Source organism: Garra rufa, chromosome 4, assembly GCF_049309525.1.
Source record: "Garra rufa chromosome 4, GarRuf1.0, whole genome shotgun sequence".
Taxonomy (NCBI): Eukaryota; Metazoa; Chordata; class Actinopteri; order Cypriniformes; family Cyprinidae; genus Garra; species Garra rufa.
The window spans coordinates 4,970,649-4,993,443 of record NC_133364.1 but is presented as its reverse complement, the minus strand read 5'-3'; the positions used below and the strand labels follow the sequence as shown (position 1 = coordinate 4,993,443).

At 35.3% G+C, this 22,795-nt stretch overlaps 1 protein-coding gene across 1 annotated transcript in view; it reads left to right on the top strand.

Annotated features, from left to right (window-relative positions):
- The window catches only part of LOC141333441 (conserved oligomeric Golgi complex subunit 5-like), a 104,885-nt gene extending 82,876 nt beyond the window's left edge, over window positions 1–22,009 (top strand). Inside the window, exons 15-21 of the mRNA XM_073838457.1 lie at window positions 6,870–6,980; window positions 9,929–9,991; window positions 12,089–12,192; window positions 15,429–15,666; window positions 18,174–18,250; window positions 21,402–21,528; window positions 21,926–22,009. Coding sequence (XP_073694558.1) covers window positions 6,870–6,980; window positions 9,929–9,991; window positions 12,089–12,192; window positions 15,429–15,666; window positions 18,174–18,250; window positions 21,402–21,528; window positions 21,926–22,009 — 804 coding nt within the window. The remainder of the gene's footprint in view (window positions 1–6,869; window positions 6,981–9,928; window positions 9,992–12,088; window positions 12,193–15,428; window positions 15,667–18,173; window positions 18,251–21,401; window positions 21,529–21,925) is intronic.
- Window positions 22,010–22,795: the final 786 nt, after the last annotated feature.

Here is a 22,795-nt window from a genome sequence, read left to right as displayed (position 1 = left end):
TGGTCTATAAATAGCCACACAAATCAGGAAAAGGTGAGATCTAACGGGTCAACCAAAAAATAAATGCCGGTAGTTGGAGGATAAATCGGTTTGCAACACAATATTCATGCTTTTAAAGTGGTCAGAGTGGCTTACATCTCAATCCCTTTGTCAGTAGTGGTCCACTTCTGAGTTGAACATAACAGCTATCACAAACTTTACAATGAGATCCTTAATCAATAAATCAGTAGATCTATAGAGTTAACTACAAAGCCGCACTGGCTTCACAAGTGAGTGAATCCTTTCATTCCTTAATCTCGTTTCAGTTTCAGTTAAACATGTCCTGCTCTCCAAAGATTATGCAGCTGACTTCTGAGATAAAACAAAAAATCATTTCTGTCATGACAACTCTCGGAGAGTTTTGTTCGGTCTTGGAATTGATCTGCTACACTGCTGTGGCGGTAGAGCAAGTCTTAAGAGTTACCACTGCCAATACATCCACACACATGCTGCAGTGAGCATGTAGAAATATTACTGCTGGACATATAACGGACATGAAATAACCAACATATATAACATACATAATATTACCCCGCAGCAGATCTGGACAGGTGGAGCTGGGGGAGGTGGAGGGTTTCTAAAATGCGCTGCAATTGCTACAGCAAGCTCTAGCCAAGTATTTGTTGAATATATGTTGAACAGCAAGCTCATTGGCTGTAATGCAAAATAAATCATTCAGATACACAATGAGAATAAATGTAAATATATCAGATTTGGGCTATGCAGTTAATCGAAGTTCAGTTTCGATTTCGATTACGGCTTCAAACTATTATGAAAATACAATAGTCGAGATAAAACAAATATTGCTCCCAATTCCGCCCCCTTTGTGCGCTTTCACTCCTCTATAAAATCCCAATTTCACATGCAAATCAGTAAAATCATGTAACGTGACTTGCATTAAATGGGACGTGCTTGATTTATTTATGTTTATTTGATGTCGTGTTTTTAAAAGCACGAAAGAGAGTTTGCACTGTTCTGTGTTCTGTGCGTTCAGAGACGGAACAGGACACGGACAAATAAAGTGAATGTTTAGCTAAGATGCATACCTAAACGGTCAAATACATGCAAATATATGTCAAAATGCGGCGTTTGGTGATTATTCGTGTAAACCTTCGTCAGTTATGTATCAAATTAACGTAAACAGTTGAGAATGAAAATACGTGTCTAACAGTATAATGCATGTCTAATTCTTACAGTGAAGACTATGCTGTTTTATTGTACATTAATTAGTTAGAACCAACCTGCGTCATCTAGAGTTTCATGACAGAACTTTATATTTAAAGACAACATGAAGCCCAAATTCACCCTATTTACTTTTTGTTGAAACTTAGAGATATAAAGCAGTTTAAAAATTGTAATTTACTAAGTTATGGAAATATTGGTCGCAAAATTATTTTTTTAAAGTGTCATGTGCACAGGTTGCACATCAGTGAAAACAGTAATAACACTCATTATTGTCTATTATTAAGGGAAATGTAGTTATTTTTTTATTTTTTTGGAGCTATTTTGTTCTTTCCGGTTAAAAAAGTTAAACCAACCTCACAAAAAGTGACCTATATGCGGTAATTGTGGCGATTGGCAGCCGTGGCTGAAAACATTTGATTTCTTCTAATTATAAGAGTTCATTATCATTATTATCTTTTTAAAATATATCAAGGTGGCACCTATCTCCATTGTTGTTTGTTTTATCTTTATTTATTTGATCATATTTTAATATTCATTTGTCTGTATAATGAATGTGTTGTAGGTCTATGTTTTATTGGTTTTCTCCCCTCCTGCCACCCTCTTCACTCCCACTTTTCAAGCTTTACACGCCCAAGTCTTTTTCAGATCTGAGGTGTAAATGACCAGTGCTAAAACGGGGGTTTCATGACACTTTACACTCAAATAAAAGTGCTTTAAAAGGTTCTTCAAGCGATGCCATAGAAGAACCATTTTTGGTTCCACAAAAGAACCATTCAGTCAAAGGTTCTTTCAAGAAACATCTCTTTCTTACCGTTTTATAATCTGAAGAACCTTCTTTTGCCACAAAGAACCTTTTGTGAAACAGAAAGTTTCTTCAGATGTTTAAGGTTCTTTATGGAACCATTTAGACAAAAAAGTTCTTCTATGGCATTGCGATAAACCTTTATTTTTAAGAGTGTAAGGTGTACTCTGCTCTACATATTTCAGCATCTAGAACAAGAGCAGTCAACTTGCTTGTAATTTTCAGCAATTGTGAACACCTTGGTTAGGTTATTTAGTTAATGTTTGATAACAGCCGGAGAACAGGTAAGGGTTAGGCAGGATGTTAACAGGGTTGAAGTCATTATTGTCTACAGTGCCTTGCAAAAGTATTCATTTTTTCACATTTTTGTTTTGTAGCAGCATTATGTTAAACTGCTTTAAATTACTTTTTTTCCCCACATCAATCTACATCTCATACACCATAATGACAAGGCACAAAACAGGTTTGTAACAACTTTGCAAATTTATTAGAAATAAAAAACGAAAAAGATCCCGTTGCATAAGTATTCATACCCTTTTCTGGGACACTCGAAATGTAGCTCAGGAGCATTCATATTGCTTCTAGATGTTACTACACTTCGAGTGGAGTTAAACTGTGGCAAATTCATTTGAATGAGTCTGATTTAGAAAGGCACACACCTCTCAGAAAAGGTCTAACAGCTAAAAATGCATATCAGAGCAAAAACCAAGTCCTGAGGTCAAGATAACTGCCTGTAGAGCTCAGTGACAGTCTTGCATTAAGGCAGTGATCTAGGGAAGAGTTCAGAAAAAAATCTGCAGCATTGAAGGTTCACAGAAGCATGTAGCCTCCATTCTCCACAATGGAAGACGATTGGAACAACTAGGACTCTAGAAAATGTCTGCCAGCCCCCATCCAAGCTGACAGAGCTTGAGAGGTGAAAAGGTGAGGCAAAGAATGGCAGATAATTGCCAAATGCAGATGTGCAAAGTCTGTCACATCAGACCCAAAATGACTTGAAGCTGTAAAGGTGCTTCAACTATGTACTGAGTTAAGGGTATGAATACTTATGCAGTGTTTTATTTTTAATAAATTTGTAAAATTTGATTTTTGCTTTGTCATTATTATCATTATGGTGTATGGAGTGTAAATTGATGTGGGGGAAAAACTAATTTAAAGCATTTTAACATAATGCTGCAGCAAAACAAAATGTGAATAAAATGAAGGGGTATGAATACTTTTGCAAGGCACTGTATAAGGTCTCTATCCTTTCCCAGTAATTGTTTACGCCTGAGAAATGTCATGGAAAATTCATATGTAACTTTGTGGCTTCTTAAATAACTTTTTCTAAGTGTTATACAATCCAGTTTGACTCTACGTTGACTCTATTTCTTGCTGAATATTTAGTTTCATTCTGAACATTTTGGAGGTTCAGTGCACCTCAAATATGATTCGTGTTATCTAGCTCGTTTTATTTTCCTCTTAGCTGTTTAAATTTCCTCACAGATGTAGCGAAATGACCCAGCTTGTTCGTGTAGGTCTGTCTCCATTCACTGTGAGCTGGAGGTGTGATTGATTGTGCCTGGCCAGGGAGAGTGTGATTGGATTAGTCCGGTGTCTGTCCTCGAATCACTGGCCCACTGACTCGATCTGTCTTATGTCAGCAAGCAGATGAATAACGAGGGTTTGGTTCTGTTCTTTCCTGTGGAACAGATGCGTGTGATGGGCCATCGGAACCCCATGAACTCAATTCAAGGTCAGTTTAGGGCCAAACCTTGACCTCTCCTTGGACTTACTTCTGGAAATGATATCATAGTAGTGTACTGCATAAATCTTTGAAGCAGTCGGAAATATGTCCTCACAAGATCGGGAACAAGAAGCTCTCCAAGTCAAGTCACAGATGATTTCTTTTTGATTAAACCCAGCTTAACACAGGCAGCAAACAGACTCCATCAGTTAATGGATGGATATAAATGAAGACAAAGTGAAGGGCTGTATCTCTATTGACCTCTCATATCCTTCCTGCTGTGATAATGGAATGGGACCAACTCCGATCCACAGATTTACGCAGAGTGCTCTTGCAGGGAGAATGATTTCTGAAATATGGATAGAATTGCTGCCCAATGTGCCATAGAGATGGTAGACCCAGGCTTTAAAAGTGCTTCTTGCATCAGAGAACTTCTCCATATGATTCATCTGAGCTGTAGCCGATGTCCTGATGATGTACATTGTCACTGCCCCATCAGTTGATCCCGTGGAAGCAGTTATTGCCAGATTTCTTTAGTATTGTTTCTTAGAAATCCTGTATGGTTTACTTAAAGGAGAAGGTCACTTCCAGAATGAAAATCTCCTGATAAATAACTCCCATGTCATCCAAGATGTTCATGTCTTTCTTTCCTCAGTCAAAAAGAAATGAATGTTTTTGAGGAAAACATTCCGGGATTTTTCTCCATATAGTGGACTTCAATGGTGGCCAACAGGTTGAAGGTCCAAATTGCATTTTCAATGCAGCTTCAAAGGGCTCTACATGATCCCAGGCAAGGAACAAGGGTCTTATCTAGTGAGACAATCCGCCATTTTCTAAGAAAAATACAAATTTGTATACTTTATTTACCACAAATGCTTGTCTTTTACTAGCTGAAAGGTGGAAGTACTGACCCAGAGTTTACGAAGCAAACATGCAAAGAAAGTCAAATGCCCTTTTAACCAAAGTACACAGACGAAAAACTAACCGAGAGTTACTTTTCCAACATGATTACACAATGCATGAAGATGCGTGTTGCAGAGCTAGTGAAGGGCAATCATTTGTGGTTAAAAATTATATGTATTTATTGATTTTATTTTTTTTAGGAAATTACCAATCGTTTTGCTAGACAAGACCTTTATTCTATAGCTGGGATCTTGTAGAGCCCTTTAAAGCAGCACTGAAACGTAAATTTGGACCTTGAACCTGTTGGCCACCAATGAAGTTTATTATGTAGAAAAAAATTCTGAAATGTTTTCCTCAAAAAATTAATTTCTCTGCAACCAAAGAAACAAAGACACAACTTGGATGATTTTCATTCTGGAAGTGAACTTCCTCTTAAAAAAAGAAGTGAAAATTCAGTCATCATTTATTCACCTCCATGTTGTTCCAAAACCATAAGACTTTAGTTACTCTTTGTAACACAAATTCAAATATTTTTAATGAAACCTTCAGGTTTCTGTGAGTCCATTGAAAGTCAAGGTAACCAAGACTTCAGATCAAAAGATGTCATAAAGGCATCATATGAGGAATTAATATGAAAAGGATGGTTTAATACAAACCTTGTGAAGAAATACAATCACTTTATATTTGACCCTGGACCACAAAACCAGTAGAAATTGCCAAAAACACATTGTATGGGTCAAAATTATATATTTTTCTTTTATGCCAAAAAAGATATTAAGTAAAGATCATGTTCCATGAAGATATTTTGTAAATTTCCTACCGTAAATATATGAAAATGTAATTTTTTAACATTTGGCCAACTTTAAAGGTGATTTTCTTAGTATTTTGATTTTTTTTGCACACTTAATTCCAGATTTTCAAATAGTTGTATCTCATCCAAATATTGTCCAATCCTAACAAACCATACATCAATGGAAAGCGTATTACTCAGCTTTCAGATGGTGTATACATCTCAATTTAAAATTGACACTTATGACTGGTTTTGTGGTCCATGGTAAATTAATGGTACATAATGAATATTTAATTTAATCTTTTTTTGGTTAACTGGACTTTCAATGGAGGAGCAATCTCTCGGGTTGCATTATATATCCTAATTTTTCCTCAAAGGTTAACCAAAGACTTACGTGTTTGTAACAACTACCCATTTAAACTATAGTTACAGTAACTAATGGACATTCTCCCTAATGGAATTTTTTTTTTTCCTTCCAAAAATAGGTCAGTGTTTGAGTTTAAAAGTAGCTTCCTGTAATCTGGTTTAGCTCTAGGGGAAATATATGACAACAGTGCACTTCCATGAGGATTACAGAGGTATAAGAATGTTTTTGGTCCTCAGGTGGGTTTACAGCAGACCTAGGGACCCACAGCAGTTAATCTCAAAATAGTTCATTAGTGTATTGGACTGCAGATATGCACCGGAGGCTATGCTTTATTTAACATCAGGTGTGAAGGAGCAACCCACCTAGAATCATCACTAGCGTTACTGCACCTCACTTGGCATCTCCACACCTGCCACGGGAAACGTTAATTAACCGTTGCCTTGCCATTTTTAGACTGTTGCCATGGTACCCCTGCTGCCACTATCCTATGTGGCTTTTCCTCGCAGACAATGTGTGATATTTTTTTTCCTCCCCAGTTTTATTTCCCCAGCCCCCCACCTTTGATAAGAGGTGTGATGTCTTGGAGGTTATGCTGTTTTTCTTACGACTTCGCCTTTGAGTTGTTTTGTCTGTAGTGGCTGTTTGTTTATGTCAGGAGGCAGCAGTGCGGCACGAATAAGTGTTTGTGTGCGGCGTTTCGCTCGTGACTGAGACAACCTTTTGCTTGTTAGTTCCTGTGGTGCGCCACTGAGCCGGGCAAATCCTCCTTCGCTTTCGTCTCCCTGTTGCTCGCCCTCCAACCCACAATGCCAGCTGCTTCTGGTGTCTGAGCTCCATGGTGACGCCTGTGTCTCAGCATGCTGACCGCTGTGCCACCACTGAGCACAAGCGCTTCTGACCTCAGAAGAACACTGGGACATCTGGGGAAATTAGCGGGAGCCTGCGGTCGCCTCGCTTTTGATGTTGACTCCTTGATTATTTACTCAAGCCTTCGGTTGTGATGCTTAATATTGTTTAATCTCTCCTTTTTTCACCCCTTTTTTTCTGTCTTTCTCAGCTGTGTACACAAGGGGACGCCAGTCAGGTGATCGGACCCCTGACGGAGGGTCAGAGGAGAAACATTGCCGTGGTGAACTCTCTTTTCCGCCTGCAGCAAGCTGTGGCTAAAGTAAGAACACCAGCTCTCATTGAAGACACTGTGGTTACTATAGGTTTAGTTCACTCCACAATGAAGAATTATGCCGTTATTATTCACCCTTGTCTTTTCCAAGCCCATTTAACTTAGAGTCTTCCAAGAAACGTTTAGTTTTTATGTGTCTCATTTTAACAGAATGTCCTAGGCACTCTTTTAATGAAGGTGAATGAATGAGTCAGATGCTCTTGAGCTCCAAAAAAGTACTACAAAATTAGTACAATATATTTGACTGCACACTGCTACAAAAGACATTTGAGAAATCTGATAAATGCACTCACTTCATTTTGACTTGTTTTTTTTTTTTTTGAAAACAAGAAAATAATTTTTACTCGTCTTGAAGATCCTTCTCGATTTAAGAATTTTTTGATATTTTGACTGGAAACGAGACAAAAATCTAAGAAAAGCATTTTTTGCAGAGCTTCTACAAAAGACATTTGAGAGATGTGATAAATGCACTGCAAAAAATGGCTTACTTAAAATGCTTTTTGTCTCGTTTTCAGCCAAAATATCGAAAAATTCTTAAATCAAGAAGGATTTTCTAGACGAGTAAAAATTATAGTTTTGTTTGCAGAAAAAAACAAGTCAAAATTAAGTGCGTTTTTGCTTGAAACAAGCAATAATCTGCCAATAGCGTAAGAAAAATAATCTTGTTTTTGGTTCAAAAGAAGATATTTTGCTTACACCATTGGCAGATTATTTTTCTTGTTCTAAGCAAAAACTCACTTCATTTTGACTTGTTTTTTCTCACAACAAGAAAATAAGTTTTACTCATCTAGAAAATACTCTTTGAGTTAAGAATTTTTCGATATTTTGACTGGAAACAAGACAAGTTTCTACAAAAGACATTTGAGAGATGTAATAAATGCACTGCAAAAAAATGCTTTTCTTACTTACAAAAAATCCTTTTTTGTCTTGTTTCCAGCCAAAATATCAAAATATTCTTAAATCAAGAAAGATTTTGTAGACGAGTAAAAATTATAGTCTTGTTTTCAGAAAAAAATTGTGTTTGGGCTTGAAATAAGCCATAATCCACCAATAGCATAAGAAAAATAATCTTGTTTTTAGTTCGAAAGATTTTTTTGCTTACCCCATTGGCAGATTATTTTGCTTGTTCTAGGCAAAAACTCACTTAATTTAGATTTTTTTTTTACTTGTCTAGAAAATCCTTCTTGATTTAAGAATTTTTAGATATTTTGGCTGGAAACAAGACAAAAAAATCGAAGTAAGAAAAGCATTTTTTGCAATGTGGGAAGGTCAAATAGTTTGATTTGTTCCTTACACAAAGCTATGATATAGCTTTCGCTTGAAATATAGTCTAGAAGGTCTAAGAACTACTTAAATGGTGTCCATTATTTTTCTAAACATCTTTTTTGTGCTTCCCATAATAATAATTAAAAAAAAAATATATATATATATATATACCTGTATATATATATACACTGCTGTTCAAAAGTCTGGAATCAGTACGATTTTTCTTCTGCTCAAAGTTCTATTTGCATGATTAGAAATTTTATTGCAATTTAAAATAATTTTTCTATTTTAATATACTTTTACTATTTTAATTCATTTCTGTGATGCAAAGCTGAATTGTCAGCATCATTACTCTAGTCTTCAGTGTCACACGATCTTTCAGAAATCATTCTAATATGCTGATTTATTATCAGTCTTGGAAACAGTTGTGCTGCTTAATGTTTTTTTGTAACCTGTGATATTGTTTCAGGATTTTTTGATGAATAAAAAGTTTAAAAGAACAGCATTAATTCACAATATAAGTCTTTGCGTTCACTTTTCATCAATTTAACACATCTTTGCTGAATAAAAGTATTAATTACTTTTAAACAAAGAAAGAGAAAAAATGTACCGATCCCCAAAGTTTAAACGGTAGTGCATATTGTTAGAAAACATTTCTATTTTAAATAAATGCTGCTCTTTTTAATTTATCAAAGAATCCTAAAAAAGTATCACAGGTTAAAAAATACAAATATTAAGCAGTAATATTTAAGCAGTAAATTCTGTTTTAAAGTATATTAAAATATAAAACCATTTTTTTTATTGCAATAATATTTAACAATATTACTGTTTTTTTTTCTGCATTTTTAATCAAATAAACGCATGAGCAATGATGAGCAAAAAAAACCATATCCCAAACTTTTGAACAGCAGTAGATGGTAACTATCCCTTTAAATCTCCAAATAAAACCATTTTTATTCAGTTAGTTTGACTGGCATGTACCAATTTTGCAAAGTTTGTGTAAAAATGTTTCAGTCTGTCTAAATTTCGTTTCTTAGTAGCTGTCCGGATAATCAGAAATTTAACCAAAGTTCTGGTTTGGCCCCCTGTAGATGTTTTATTACCAGATGATCGTAAGAATTCACTCAGCAGGATGCTTGAAATCATTGTTCCATGCCAAGAAAAGGTTTTGTAGGGCATTCAAATAGAAGTCAGCGTGAAGTTATTATAGACTCCTGCTGGATTATAAAACTCCTCTATGTGCGGAAAACAGTCCACCTGTCTATAAAGAGCATATGGCTGCAGTGTGACTTTACTCAGTCTTTTCTCAAGAGACAGTCTTGAGAAACTGCAGACTCACCACCGGTCATATCTGTACAATATGAGTGGTGATATTTCACGAGTGGCTTTTTTAGCACCAGCTGATGTAGTTCCCAGTCTGCCCCATTAAAAAAAACATGCCAGCAGCAGGCAAAGCTTTTTCCTTGCTGGTGTGATTAATAAGGTAATAAAAAGAGATTTCTCTATGATTAAATATTTAAACTGGAGGTGATCAAAGTTTTACTGGTGGAAAGTGAAGGTGCTTGTTGCAGCAAGGTTATTTTTTTAGGACTGGACTTTGAGTGAAGATGGGAAATATTGTTCAAGGGCTCTCAATGTTGAACGATTGCTGACTTTGAGTTGTTTTTCAGGTTATATCTGGACTGGGTACCTTCCCTCCGGCAGCAGAGCAAGCGCTCACAGCATCTTTAGAGGTAAGACTCTAACAAGATTCTGTTTACACTACTAAAAAGATTTGTGATGTTTTTAAAGAAGCCTCTTCTGCTCACCAAGCATGCATTTATTTGATCCAAAGTACAGTAAAATTCTGAAATATTTTTACGGTTTAAAATAACTGCTTTCTATTTGAATATATTTTAAAATGTAATTTATTTCTGTGATGCAAAGCTGAATTTTCAGCATCATTACTCATCTTCAGTGTCACGTGATCCTTCAGAAATCATTCTGATATGCTGATTTGCTACTCAAGAAACATTTTATTATTATTATCAATATTTAAAACAGTTCAGTAAATTTTTTCAGGATTCTTTAATGAATAGACAGATCCAAAGATCAGCATTTATCTGAAATAAAGCTTTTTTTGGGGAGAAATTATAGAAATTGATACTTTTTTGATCAAAGGTGTTGATAAAGACATTTATAATGTTACAAAAGATTTCTATTTCAGATAAATGCTGTACTTCTGAACTTTCAATTAAAAAAAAATCTATTTAGCTGTTTTCAACATAATAATAATGATTTCATTAGATTTCTGAAGGATCATGTGACTAGAGTAATGATGCTAAAATTTAGTTTTGAAATCACAGAAATAAATAATATTTTAAAATATATTCAAATATAAAACAGTTATTTTAAATAGTAAAAATATTTCAAAATTGTACTGTTTTTGCTGTACTTTGGAACAAAGAAATGCAGAAGAAACTTCTTTAAAAAACATAAAAAAAATTCAATACAAATTTAAAGATGAAATCCAATCAAGTCTGGTCATTGGAGATGCACAGTAATAACAGCAAGTGTAAACGAGCAAATGACCACATTAGTAACATTTTATACATCTTTTTGGTTTGAATATCACCTCAAAGCAGGTAATGTCCTCTATATTCATAGCATTCATCAGAATTTTGATAGAGATGCTGCAGCTGTACACAAACACACACACAGTATAAAGGTGGTTTTGGAAAGTAATTGGGTAAACATTGAGCTGCTCCGAATTCAGCGCTCTCTCCCCTGAGGTAAATTGGCTATCAGATGAGTAAACTGGTCATTCTCTTCCCCTTCGTCTCTTTTAACAAAACCTGCCAGCTGTACGGATACACTCACACGATTTAACCCTTGATCTTTAAGTGTAAGCAATAGTCCAAGGTGAAAACACATTACCACACTTTACCGCCCGCTGTCTTTAGAGTTGAGGCAGTGCTCTCCTCCCATGTAGGGCATGGCATCTCTATATCGCTGTCCCAAATGGCTCACATAATGTGGACATACGGTCTTGTGGCCTTCATTTGCACATTGACCCATAAAGTCCATGAAAGCATGGTTATTTTACTACAAGTGGCAGTTCTAAACCAGAACACAACCAGCGTTGTGGAAAGTTACTTTTAAAAGTAATGCATTACAATATTGAGTTGCTCCCTAAAAAAGTAACTAATTACATTACTTAGTTACTGTTTATGCAAAGTAATGCATTACATTACTTTTGCATTACTTTTTAAATCTGGACAGGGCTTGCTTGTTTGTTTTTAATATAAAAAGATCTATTTTTGGCAAATGTAAAAGCCTTTTTTACACTAAACGCAACAGTACGAAATGGGACACCAACACCACCCAAGATCCAGTTGCCGCTCTGGACAAAGAATGACGGGGAAAAAGCTGAGTCTGCTGAGTATTTGACGACCAACTTTGTTGTCAAGGAGTTTAGGAAGAAGAGATGTGCAGCAGAGATTTGCTCTTTATCTCCTGCTTGCAGGGGATTTTGCCGATGACCGGCCCTATTTGGTCAGAGAGACCTATTGGGTTTGCATTGATGTCGCTCAGAGATGGAGAGCCGGATAAGAGCCTAGGACGAGCTGCCGTAACACACATGATGGTCAGACTGATGTCCCATCAGCAAATGTCAGGCAATCACATGGGAGAATAGAGAGCAGGTGTTAGCACAAGTCGCAATGCAACCGTGTGAGGAAATACTACATGAACCAATGACCTTCAAAAGTTTTCACACCCGTTCAATAACATCTCTTGTTGTTTACTTAATATTCATTAGCTAACTTATAGTTTTTGTGTGTCTCTTGCAGTCGGTTCAGGCTCTGATGAGTAGTGCCGTTCAACCACTGCTAAATTCTGTTACCGACTCCGTCGAAGCAATACTCATTACTATGCACCAGGAGGATTTCTTTAGGTAAGCAAGCAACACATGCACTACATTACTATCAGAGCTGGGGAGATTACTTACTAATTGTAATCCGTTACTGATTCCAGATTACATGACAAGAATTGCAGTCATTACACATTTTGGGTAAAATAACCAGATTACTTTTAGATCACTTTTCACCTAACTTGTTTATCACATTGATTTAAATAGGATTATCTTGTGCCATAATAATGTAAAAAATACAAAGAGTAAGAAAATATGTTCTATTCATTGCAATTTACAACATGAAGTGCAATAAACATTATATTACATCAAGGTTTCCCAAACTAGGGTTCGTAAAGGAACTGCTTGGGGTTTGTTTTTAGTTGAACCCATACATTTATGGGTTTAGTTAAAATCAGTCTTGGCCAATAGACTAAAACATACACTGTTTTGGTAGAGAAGTGAAAAATGCGGGACACATTTTTTTACATCGTTTCATAATTTACAAAGAAAATATAATTTTTTTTTTTTAACTTCCCTTTTTAAAAGAATCAAAAAGATACATTTAAAAACAACAGTGTAATTGTATTTCAATATCATTTTCATAAGTTGAAATTTAGGGGTTAGTTTTCAGGACAGCCACCTCCCAATTGAAAGTACCCAATAAATTATGATTTTATTTATATATTAAGTTTACTAACATTTTAAATATTATAGTGGATTTCAATAGATAATTGAAGGGTCTTAAAAAAAACACCTAAGATTTCAGTATCTAAATGCATTTTAAAATTGTTTTTGTGGCTCATATACTGCGTACCATTCCACGTAAGGCTACTCAGTCTGCATAAACAGTATGTTGCACAACCTCAGTAGTGTCCACTTATCATTTTGCAAATTTAATGATTATTTTTCAGGTTAAGTGCAAAACATTGTGGGATACCGTATTCCATGCAGTAAGGTTATTTTCTAATGGACTAGCTGTCCAAAACAGTAGTCGACTAGTTAGTCAGTGCTCTGCAGCTGGAAAGCGAGAAGCCTAACACTCCAGGCACACTTAATTTTCACATATATTTGACCAATTTCAAAACACCACACAAAACAAATGAGAGATGTCAAAATTGCTATTTATGGTTGTACAAAAACTGGGTTCTCCCCTCGTGGGCTTTTTCTCAAACACTAACATGACATTTGGGATTGTGTGCCCTATTTAGTCTTGTTGAGGGCAGTTATGAGACCAGGTCTCTCTCAGCTAACCATATTTCATTTTCAACTCACTAAAAGCAGAGACAGAGTGTAATGGCTGTGCTATTGTCATAGTTCTTTACCATTAAACAAAAAGTTACGGTGGCACTGCCAGTATTTTGAAGTCTGAATTTCTCATGTTCAGTCTTTAAACTTTACAAATCTACATTCAGTTATTGCATCTGTGATGCCATGAGACTACAGACTGCAGACAAATGAATGCGGGGATGTACATGTGTGTTTTATAATGGACACAATCCCTAAAGATTCTCTCTCTGTATTCATCTCTCGTTTTCTCCTCCACTTGCTCTCATTGGTTGGTTTGGGCAGTCCAGTGAATACAACAGAGAGCGATGTGCCAGCGTTTGATAACATTTAAACCGTCACCCCTGTGATTCAGCACGGCTTCTTTTGTCCACATCTCTCGTCCCCTCAGGGCCATTGGAGTCAGGCTTGGTGGGCTTGTTTTATTTCTGTCCCTGCTGTCAGGCACTCCTGAGGGAAGACAGCAGAGAAATAAACATGCTATAGAGACGGCTTTGTCCAGAAACACCCCCGGTTTGCCTGTCGGCAAAAGTCGCTAAAAAGAGTTTTCCTCCTTTGGAGATGAGCTAAAAGGGCGAATCTCACAAACCAATGTCTAAGAGTCCTATTTTAGTCCAAATGTAAAGACATTTATATAAGATATATATTGCATAAAAGATAAAGAACCATTTTAGGTAATTTTAGGTAATAATATATTATGGTTGTATTTATAGTAGTGCTTTTGATGTATGCAGATTTTTTTAAGAAATTAAAAAGTGTCTTTTGTAGTATTTGAGACCCTGGACCATAAAAACAGTCATACATTTTTTTTATGAGATTTATTTATCATCTAAAAGCTGAATAATAAGCTTTCCATTGATGTACGGTTTGTTAGGATAGAACAATTTTGGCTGAGATACAACTAATTGAAAATCTAGAATCTTGAGGGTGCAAATAAAATCTAAATATTGAGAAAATTGCCTTTAAAGTTGTCCAAATGAAGTTCTTAGCAATGCAAATTACATATTACTAATCAAAAAATAAGTTTTGATGTATTTACGGTAGGAGATTCACAAAGCATCTTCATGGAACATGATCTTAATATCCTAATGAATTTTTGGCATTAAAGAAAAATCGACAATTTTGACCCATACAATGTATTTCTGGCTATTGCTACAAATATACCCATGCTACTTAAGCCAGGTTTTGTGCTCCAGGGTCACATTTATACTCAAATATAAAAAAAAATACATGATGTATTCTAGAAGTTAGAAACAAAAATGAATAATTATAACAGAAATACACATAACGATAAACAAACTGAATGAGCTTTATTGAAGCATGAAATGCTTGGACACTAATATTTTAAGGTAAAATATTTTAAAACGTAGTTTTGATTAAGTTTTAATATATTTACAATAGGAAGTTTACAATGATCTTAATATTCTAATGAATTTTTGGCATCAATAAGTTTGACCCATACAGTGTATTTTTGCCTATTGCTACAAATATACCCGTGCTACTTAAGACTAGTCTTGTGGTCCAGGGTCACATTTAGACTCAAATTTTAAAAAATACATTTATTGTATTATTGATGTTAGCAACAAAAACTAATAATTCTAACAGAAAAACATAACGATAAATAAATTTGAATGAGGTTTATTCGAGCATGAAATGCGTGAACATTTTCATTTTTAAAATTTAAAAATGTAACGTTATCGTGAGATTCACCCAAAAATGACCTCCTATGTGTTTAGAGAAAAAAACTGACTGTCACTTGCTAAAAGGCATTAACACGACCTTCCTTTTCTGACGTTGTGTATGTATTTCAGCAGTTCCAGTAGCAACACATTTATGATATTGATTATGTGACAAAGGAAATCAATGTGTTGCTTGTAGCTGTAGTCTACGCTTACATTACAAGATTACAGTACACTATTCTTGTGTGTGTGTGTGTGTGTGTGTGTGTGTGTGTGTGTGTGTGTGTGTGTGTGTGTGTGTGTGTGTGTGCCCAGTCCTTTACCAGCAGGTGGCCGTCCAGACGTGCCATGCTCTCTGTACATGCGTGAGCTGCAGGGCTTCATCGCACGTGTGATGAACGACTACTTCCGCCCACTGCAGTGTCTGGACTTCTTGTACGACAGTACAGAGAACATCGCCCAGCGTGCCATCACCCTGTTTATCCGCCACGCCAGCCTCTTGCGCCCGCTTGGAGAGGGAGGGAAGATGAGGTTGGCGGCTGACTTTGCTCAGGTGAGGAAAATGAGAGTCAGACTTCCTCATTCATCTCTCTTAATGAATCTGTGGCTCTTACTAATTGTCTTTTGTTCATGAATCGCAAAGTTATTGGGAACTGAGGCCGCAAAACAGCATAAAAATTGTCCTTCGAAAGTGTTCTGGAAAAAACAAGTAAAATGTAAGCATCTATTCATTGAAAATTCACTGCTCTTCAATTAAATACATGGTGCATTTAAACAAAATAATTCATTCGAAAGTAAAAACTCACCCTCATGTTGTTTCAAATGTGTATTCAACTTTCTTTCATCACTGAAACACACAGAAAATGGAAACTGGAGCTATCAAGCACCAAAATAACATGAAAAAACACCATCAAAATCATTTTTCTTAAGTCTTCTGACTTCATTCATTAGCTTTTCTGTGAAAATTCACCATAGCTCTCAAATCAAATGTATTGTATGTGTATACCAAATAATTAATTCAAAATAAAACTCACCCTTGTGTTGTTTATAGGGCTGGGTAAAAAATATCGATTCTCCGATTTTAATCGATCTTCAGTTTAACGCAACAATATCATCTTTCGAATTGCTCCACTGTAGTTAAGAACTGTTAGTTTTATGGACAGTTAGAATGTTTTGTATACAGGTATGCAGACAAGGGCTTTATGATGGGCTTGTTTTGAACATTTTGAATTTAGAAAAATGTTTTATTTCTTAAACAGTCTTTTTATTTTTTTTACAGTAATGTGCATTTTGCAGTTTGTTTACATGGTGTACAATGGATGCACATATTTATGACTTCTTGTTACAGTGTTCATTTAAAATAAAAGTTGTTTAAAATAAACACCTGTGTGCACCCTTTTATTAATGTAGATGTAGATTTCAGTAATAAACTTAAGTAGGAGAGTACCAGCATTTATATCAAAATATGGATCCTATGTCTGCAAGACTAACATTTTAAATGAAATATTGATAGCTAATCGATATCGAATCGAATCGAAATCGAATCGAATCGAAACCATAAAAATAAGAATCGAATCGAATCGCCGAATTGGTCACAATACCCAGCCCTAGTTGTTTAAAATCCATATTCAGATTTCTTTCATCAATTAAACACAATGTAAATGGGGAACTGTGGCTGTCAAACTCCAAAATTACAAAAAACACCATTAAAACTGTCCTGAAGTTTTCTGATGTTGTGCATTAGCTTTCTGTGGAAAAACAAGCAAAATGTAAGCATTCATTCACTGAAAATTCAGCCCACTGTAGCTCTCAAATTAAATGCATGGTGCCTTCAAACCAAATAATTCATTTGAGATCGAAAACTTACCTTAATGTTGTTTAAATCTGTATTCAACTTTTTCATCACTGAAAAGCACAGTAAATGGAAACTGGGGCTTTCAGGCTCCAAAATAACATAAAAAAACACCATCAAAGTTGTTTTTCTGAAGTCTTCTGATTTCATACATTAGGTTTTCTGTGAGAAACAGAGCAATAATAAAGCCTTTATCCACTGAAAATTCACTTCTCTCAAAACCCTGGACCACAAAACCAGTCTCAAGTAGAAAGGGTATATTTGTAGCAATAGCCAAAAATATATTGTATGGGTCAAAATTATCGATTTTTTTATGCCAAAAATCATTAGGATATTGAATAAAGATCCATAAAGATATTTTGTAAATTTCCTACCGTTAATATATAAATTGATTAGTTATATGCATTGCTAAGAGCTTAAAAGTGGTTTTTTTTTTATATTTAGATTTTTTTGCACACTCAGATTCCCAAATAGCTGTCCAAATATTGTCCTATCCTAACAAACCATATGTGACCCTGGACCACAAAACCAGTCTTAAGTCGCTGGGGTATATTTGTAGCAATAGCCAAAAATACATTGTATGGGTCAAAATTATAGATTTTTCTTTTATGTCAAAAATCAATAGGAAATTAAGTAAAGATCATGTTCCATGAAGATTTTTTGTAAAATTCCTACTGTAAACCTATCCAAATGTAATTTTTGATTAGTAATATGCATTGTTAAGAACTTAATTTGGACAACTTTAAAGGTGATTTTCTCAGTATTTTGATTTTGTTGTACCCTTAGATTTCAGATTTTCAAATAGATGTATCTCGGCCAAATATTGTCCTATCCTAACAAACCATACATCAATAGAAAGCTTATTTATTGAGCTGTCATATGATGTATATATCTCAGTTTTGTAAAATTTAACCTTATGACTGGTTTTGTGGTCCAGGGTCACATATATCAAAGTAAAGCTTATTTATTCTGCTTTCAGATGTTTTCAGATGTGATAAATAAACCTCAATTTGGTTTTGTGGTCCAGGGTCATATATATGGTGCCTTTAGACCAAATAATTAATACTCACCCTTATATCATTCCATATCAGTATATAACTTTCTTTTGACCAAGAAACACAAAGTAAATGGGGATGTCAAGTTCCAAAAAAGCTACAAAAAACATTTAGTTTTCTGGAAAACGCTGACTTTCTTTGCATCTGTTACAGATGGAGTTGGCCGTGGCTCCTCTCTGCAGACGTGTTTCAGACCTGGGTAAAGCGTACCGTCTTCTGCGATCTTTCAGGTGAGTCTTTATTTACAGTCTGGATGATGTCAGGTGACTTTATCTTCCTGTCCTCGAGTGACTGCACACAGTTCCTGAAGTCACACACTCAGAGTGATTTTGTGTCTATTTTTCACACAAACGCTCTCAATTTGTGTTATACTTTGTCTCCGTCCTTCCCCTGCTGAGACAAAGAGGTCGCCTGGAGTCTTCCCTCTGAAAATTGCTGTTAATTAACAAGAGAGAGAGAGAAAGGAAGGTTATTAATGTAGATGCTCGTCTGATTAGCTGAGGAGAAGTCAGTGTCAAATTATGTGTCCGGATAATACTCTAATGCTCACCTTCCGTTGCTCCTTTGTTGTTTTTGTGGTTGACTCATGACAGCTCCTTAGTCTTGGTCTTGATTTATCGTTGCACGTCGTTCCAAATGAAAGTTTATTTGTCGTAATCTTTCATTAGAATGTAATAACTTGCATGTTTTTTTGTTTCAAACTCTTTGCAATTATGCATAAATGTGAACAGAGATGTGTTAATGTTTTGTTGTTGGACCAGAAAGGAAGTTGGCATTTAAGTTTTTATAGTCCACTGCACTGGTGCCTCTTACGTTCAAGTTTGATTAAGGCAGCATGCTTTCTCCATACTTCCTCCAGGCAATCTAATAAACACCAGTGAGGTCTCACAGGATAGCTAATCAAATTAAACCGCTGCCATCTATGCCAGCTCTGGGAGCGATTGCCGTGCATGTATCCCTCATGAGCAAGGGCCGATTCCCCACGAGCAACTTTATTTTACTCAATGAGCGTGTGTGTAAGCATGCAAAATGATGCATGGCAACCACAGGGGAAAGATGTTATTACAAGAGAGCCCAAAGATAGAGATAACAATTATTACTATGGAGATATTTGTCTCGTTTGATCACTGTTGAGGGACCGTAGACGGCAAGTAATGAAATTTTTGACCCGAACAGAGCTGCGACTTGTAAATGACATTGGTTTCTTTTTCATGCTCATAAACTTGTTTGATTAAACAGAGCCTCGCAGCTAATAGAGTACAGGGACATAGTTACCCTCTAGATATGTGTGTTTAAATTTGGAGTTGATTCATGAAAGTGTCTTGTGATTTTTGTGACCTTTTTTCTCTGTTGGCTTGGTTTGCACATGATAAGGATCTTTGCTATGGAAATACCAGTACTACTATTACTATTGTAGAGGCTTCTGTATTTTGCATCCTTGTTAATGCACCCCTTTATTGCTGGCTGAGCAAAACCGGTTAGACTATCACTTACTGTGCTTTTACTTTTACATATATGTATTTTGGCTGGTGAGCGATAATACATTTTAAATAAAATGCATAGAATTGCATTGTTTTCTATTTATGAAAATAGTGATGCAATTCATTAGTGATGCAAAATCATCATATTGCAGTTATCTTGCAGTTTCTTCCCATGGAAAAGTTTATGAAAATAGTTGTGCATTTAAAATTACTTTAAATAAGACACATAAGATTCAATTTACAATCTTATTATATTGCATTCGCAGACTTGCATCATTTTCTATTTATGAAAATAGTGATGCAATTAAAAAAAAAAAATCAATATAGCATTGCACAAGCTGTACTTACAACTGGTTGAGAAAAGGTGTGCTTTTACTCATGCAACCGGATGTACGATTTTCAGCATCGAACAATAATGTTTGAAAAAATGCAAAGACTTGCATTATTTTCAATTTATAAAAACAGTGGTGCATTTAAAATTATTTTAAATAAGACTCGTAATAAGATTTAATTTCGTCTCGTTGTATTGCAACGGAGGACTGTATAAAGTATACTTACCTCAGCTTGTTGTGACCTGTGCATTGTTTTCCATTAATGAAAATAGTGATGCGATTAAAAAAAAAATTATATTGTCTTCAAGCTAAGATCAAGTAGCATTGCACAAGCTACAGTGCAGTTTGTTGAAAAAGTGTGCTTTTACTTACTACACAGTTGGATGAACAATTTTTGGCTTGTGAACGATAACTTCTGAAAAAGTGTACTTGTATTTGTGTATATATATATATATATATAAAAATAGTGCTGCACTTAAAATTATTTTAAATAAGACTCATAATAAGATTCAATTTACAGTCTCCTTGCATTGCATTTGAGGACTGTTTAAAATATACTTACTGCAGCTTGTTGAGACCTGTCCGTTGTGCATCCATGAATGAAAATAGTGATGCAATTAAAAAATATATATTAAAAAAGCTATACTTACCACAGTTTGTTGAGAAAAAGTGTGCTTTTACTTACTATGCAATTGGATGTACGATTTTCGTCTTGTGAATGATAACTTTTGAATGCAAAGATGCAAAGACTTGCATTTTTTTCAGTTATAAAAATAGTGCTCCATTTAAAACTATTTTAAATAAGAGTCATTATAAGATTCAGTTCAGAATCTCATTGTATTGTATTGTATTCGAGGACTGCATGAGTTGTACTTACCGCAGCTTGTTGAGACCTGTGCTTTTAATACATCTTAAATAAAATGCTTAGACTTGCATTATTTTTTTTATTTATGAAAATAGTGATGCATTTTTAAACAATTGTTATATTGTCTTATAGCAATGATTAAGTACTCACTGCAGTTTGTTGAGAAAAGATGTGCTTTTTTAACTTTCAATTTTCAGGTAAACGATAACATTTTTTTAAAATAAGCCTCATAATAAGATCAATTTACATTTCTCATTATATTGTATTCAAGGACTGCATATGTTTACATGTAAAGGATGTACAATTTGTGTTTGGAGAGTGATAATACATATTACTTTTTTTTAACAAAAAATGCATTGTTTTGCATTTATGACAACAGTGGTGTAGTTAAAATGATCTTATATTGTATTCGAGCACTGCACTGGCACCAAAATAAATCTCAGATGTGATTGAAACTAGGACTTTTTTTTCCTGTTACTGAAATATCATTTGCATCTTGTCAGCAGTGAGTAGATATCTGCTGTGAACCCGCTGGAGAATGGCATTTGAGCTCCATTTTAACATGTCACAGACATTTGGTGAATTTCATTGGACTTTTTTCCATATGCACCTACCTTCCAGATCTTCAGCATTCATTTCAGGCTCTAAATTGCACACAAATTGTGATTCCCAGTGAATATGAATATATTTGTCTCTGTTTCAGACCGCTGCTGTTTCAAACGAGTGAGCACATCGCTAGCAGTCAAGCGCTGGGAGATTTGATTCCATACAGCACCATATTGCATTTCCTGTTCACTCGTGCCCCGGCTGAACTCAAATCACCACATCAGGTACACACACACATAAACACACACACACACACACACAGTTGCACTAATGTGGAGAGATGAAAACCTCTTGGTTATAGATCCTCAAGGATTGAGGTTTTAGGTTCGGGTGTTAGCAAGCAAAAGGTTTCTGAGGTCAGATCCTGTTTATTATGCCCTTGAGCGGGGCAATTCACCTCAAGTCGCCCCGTCGCGACTGTCCCTGTGACTGACCTACTGTAAGCTGCTTTAGATAAAAGCTTCTGCTAAATGACACATTTCATTTTGAGTGCTCGGACTGGAAAAAATTAAGATATTTTTAGGCATTTTACAAAATGAGGGTTCTCTAAAATAGCTTTAGCATGGGTGGATTTGTAGAGCTCTTATGTACGACTAATATTGCTTTTTCCTTTATAAACAGAGAGCAGAGTGGTCCATCTCTCGCTATTCTCAGTGGCTGGATGATCATCCATCGGAAAAAGACCGTCTCACTCTTATTAGGTAAGATCTGACGCTTAAAATTTCAACTGTAATTTACCATTGCTACCACTTTCACAATAAACATTCCCAGTGACACCCTCTGGTGGAAAACTAACACCTGTTTGCTTTCACTTGGTTAGCAGTTTAGATTTTGGCTGTAATACCTGTCAAACTGGAACTGTCAGGGTTCCCACAATCACAGAAAACCTAAATATTAAGGAATTGTAATAAAAAATAATAATATAACTAATGCATTTCTATGAAGTAATAATTAAGCAAAATATATATATATATATTTGTTTTTGTGCATTTAGAAAAAAAATGTTTAGATTGCATTTAATAAAATCAGTTTCTTATATATTTATTTAAATGTCTACAGTATTTTTTAATTATATATATATATATATATATATATATATATATATATATATATTAGTGGTGGGCCGTTATCGGCGTTAACGTGCTGCGTTAACGTGAAACTCTTATCGCGCGATAAAAAAAATATCGCCGTTAATCTATTCTCAAATTTGGGTTGGGAGCTGGGTCTAAACTACGCAAGCTATGATGACTTTCACCTTGATAGTTTAACGCGGATGTATACCGAAGACTATAGAATATGGTTGCGCGTTTAAGTCTCCTCCGCCAAAACACAGACGGGATCGCGTCGTCCTCCATTCATAAAAACCGAATCTACTATAGCGAAATGCCACGGAAATTCGTCGTTTTTTGGATTCATAAATCAAATGTTGGTCAGTCACTTAATTCAAATCGCGATATGGACTAGTGTATGTGAAAACTGAAATGCAAAAAG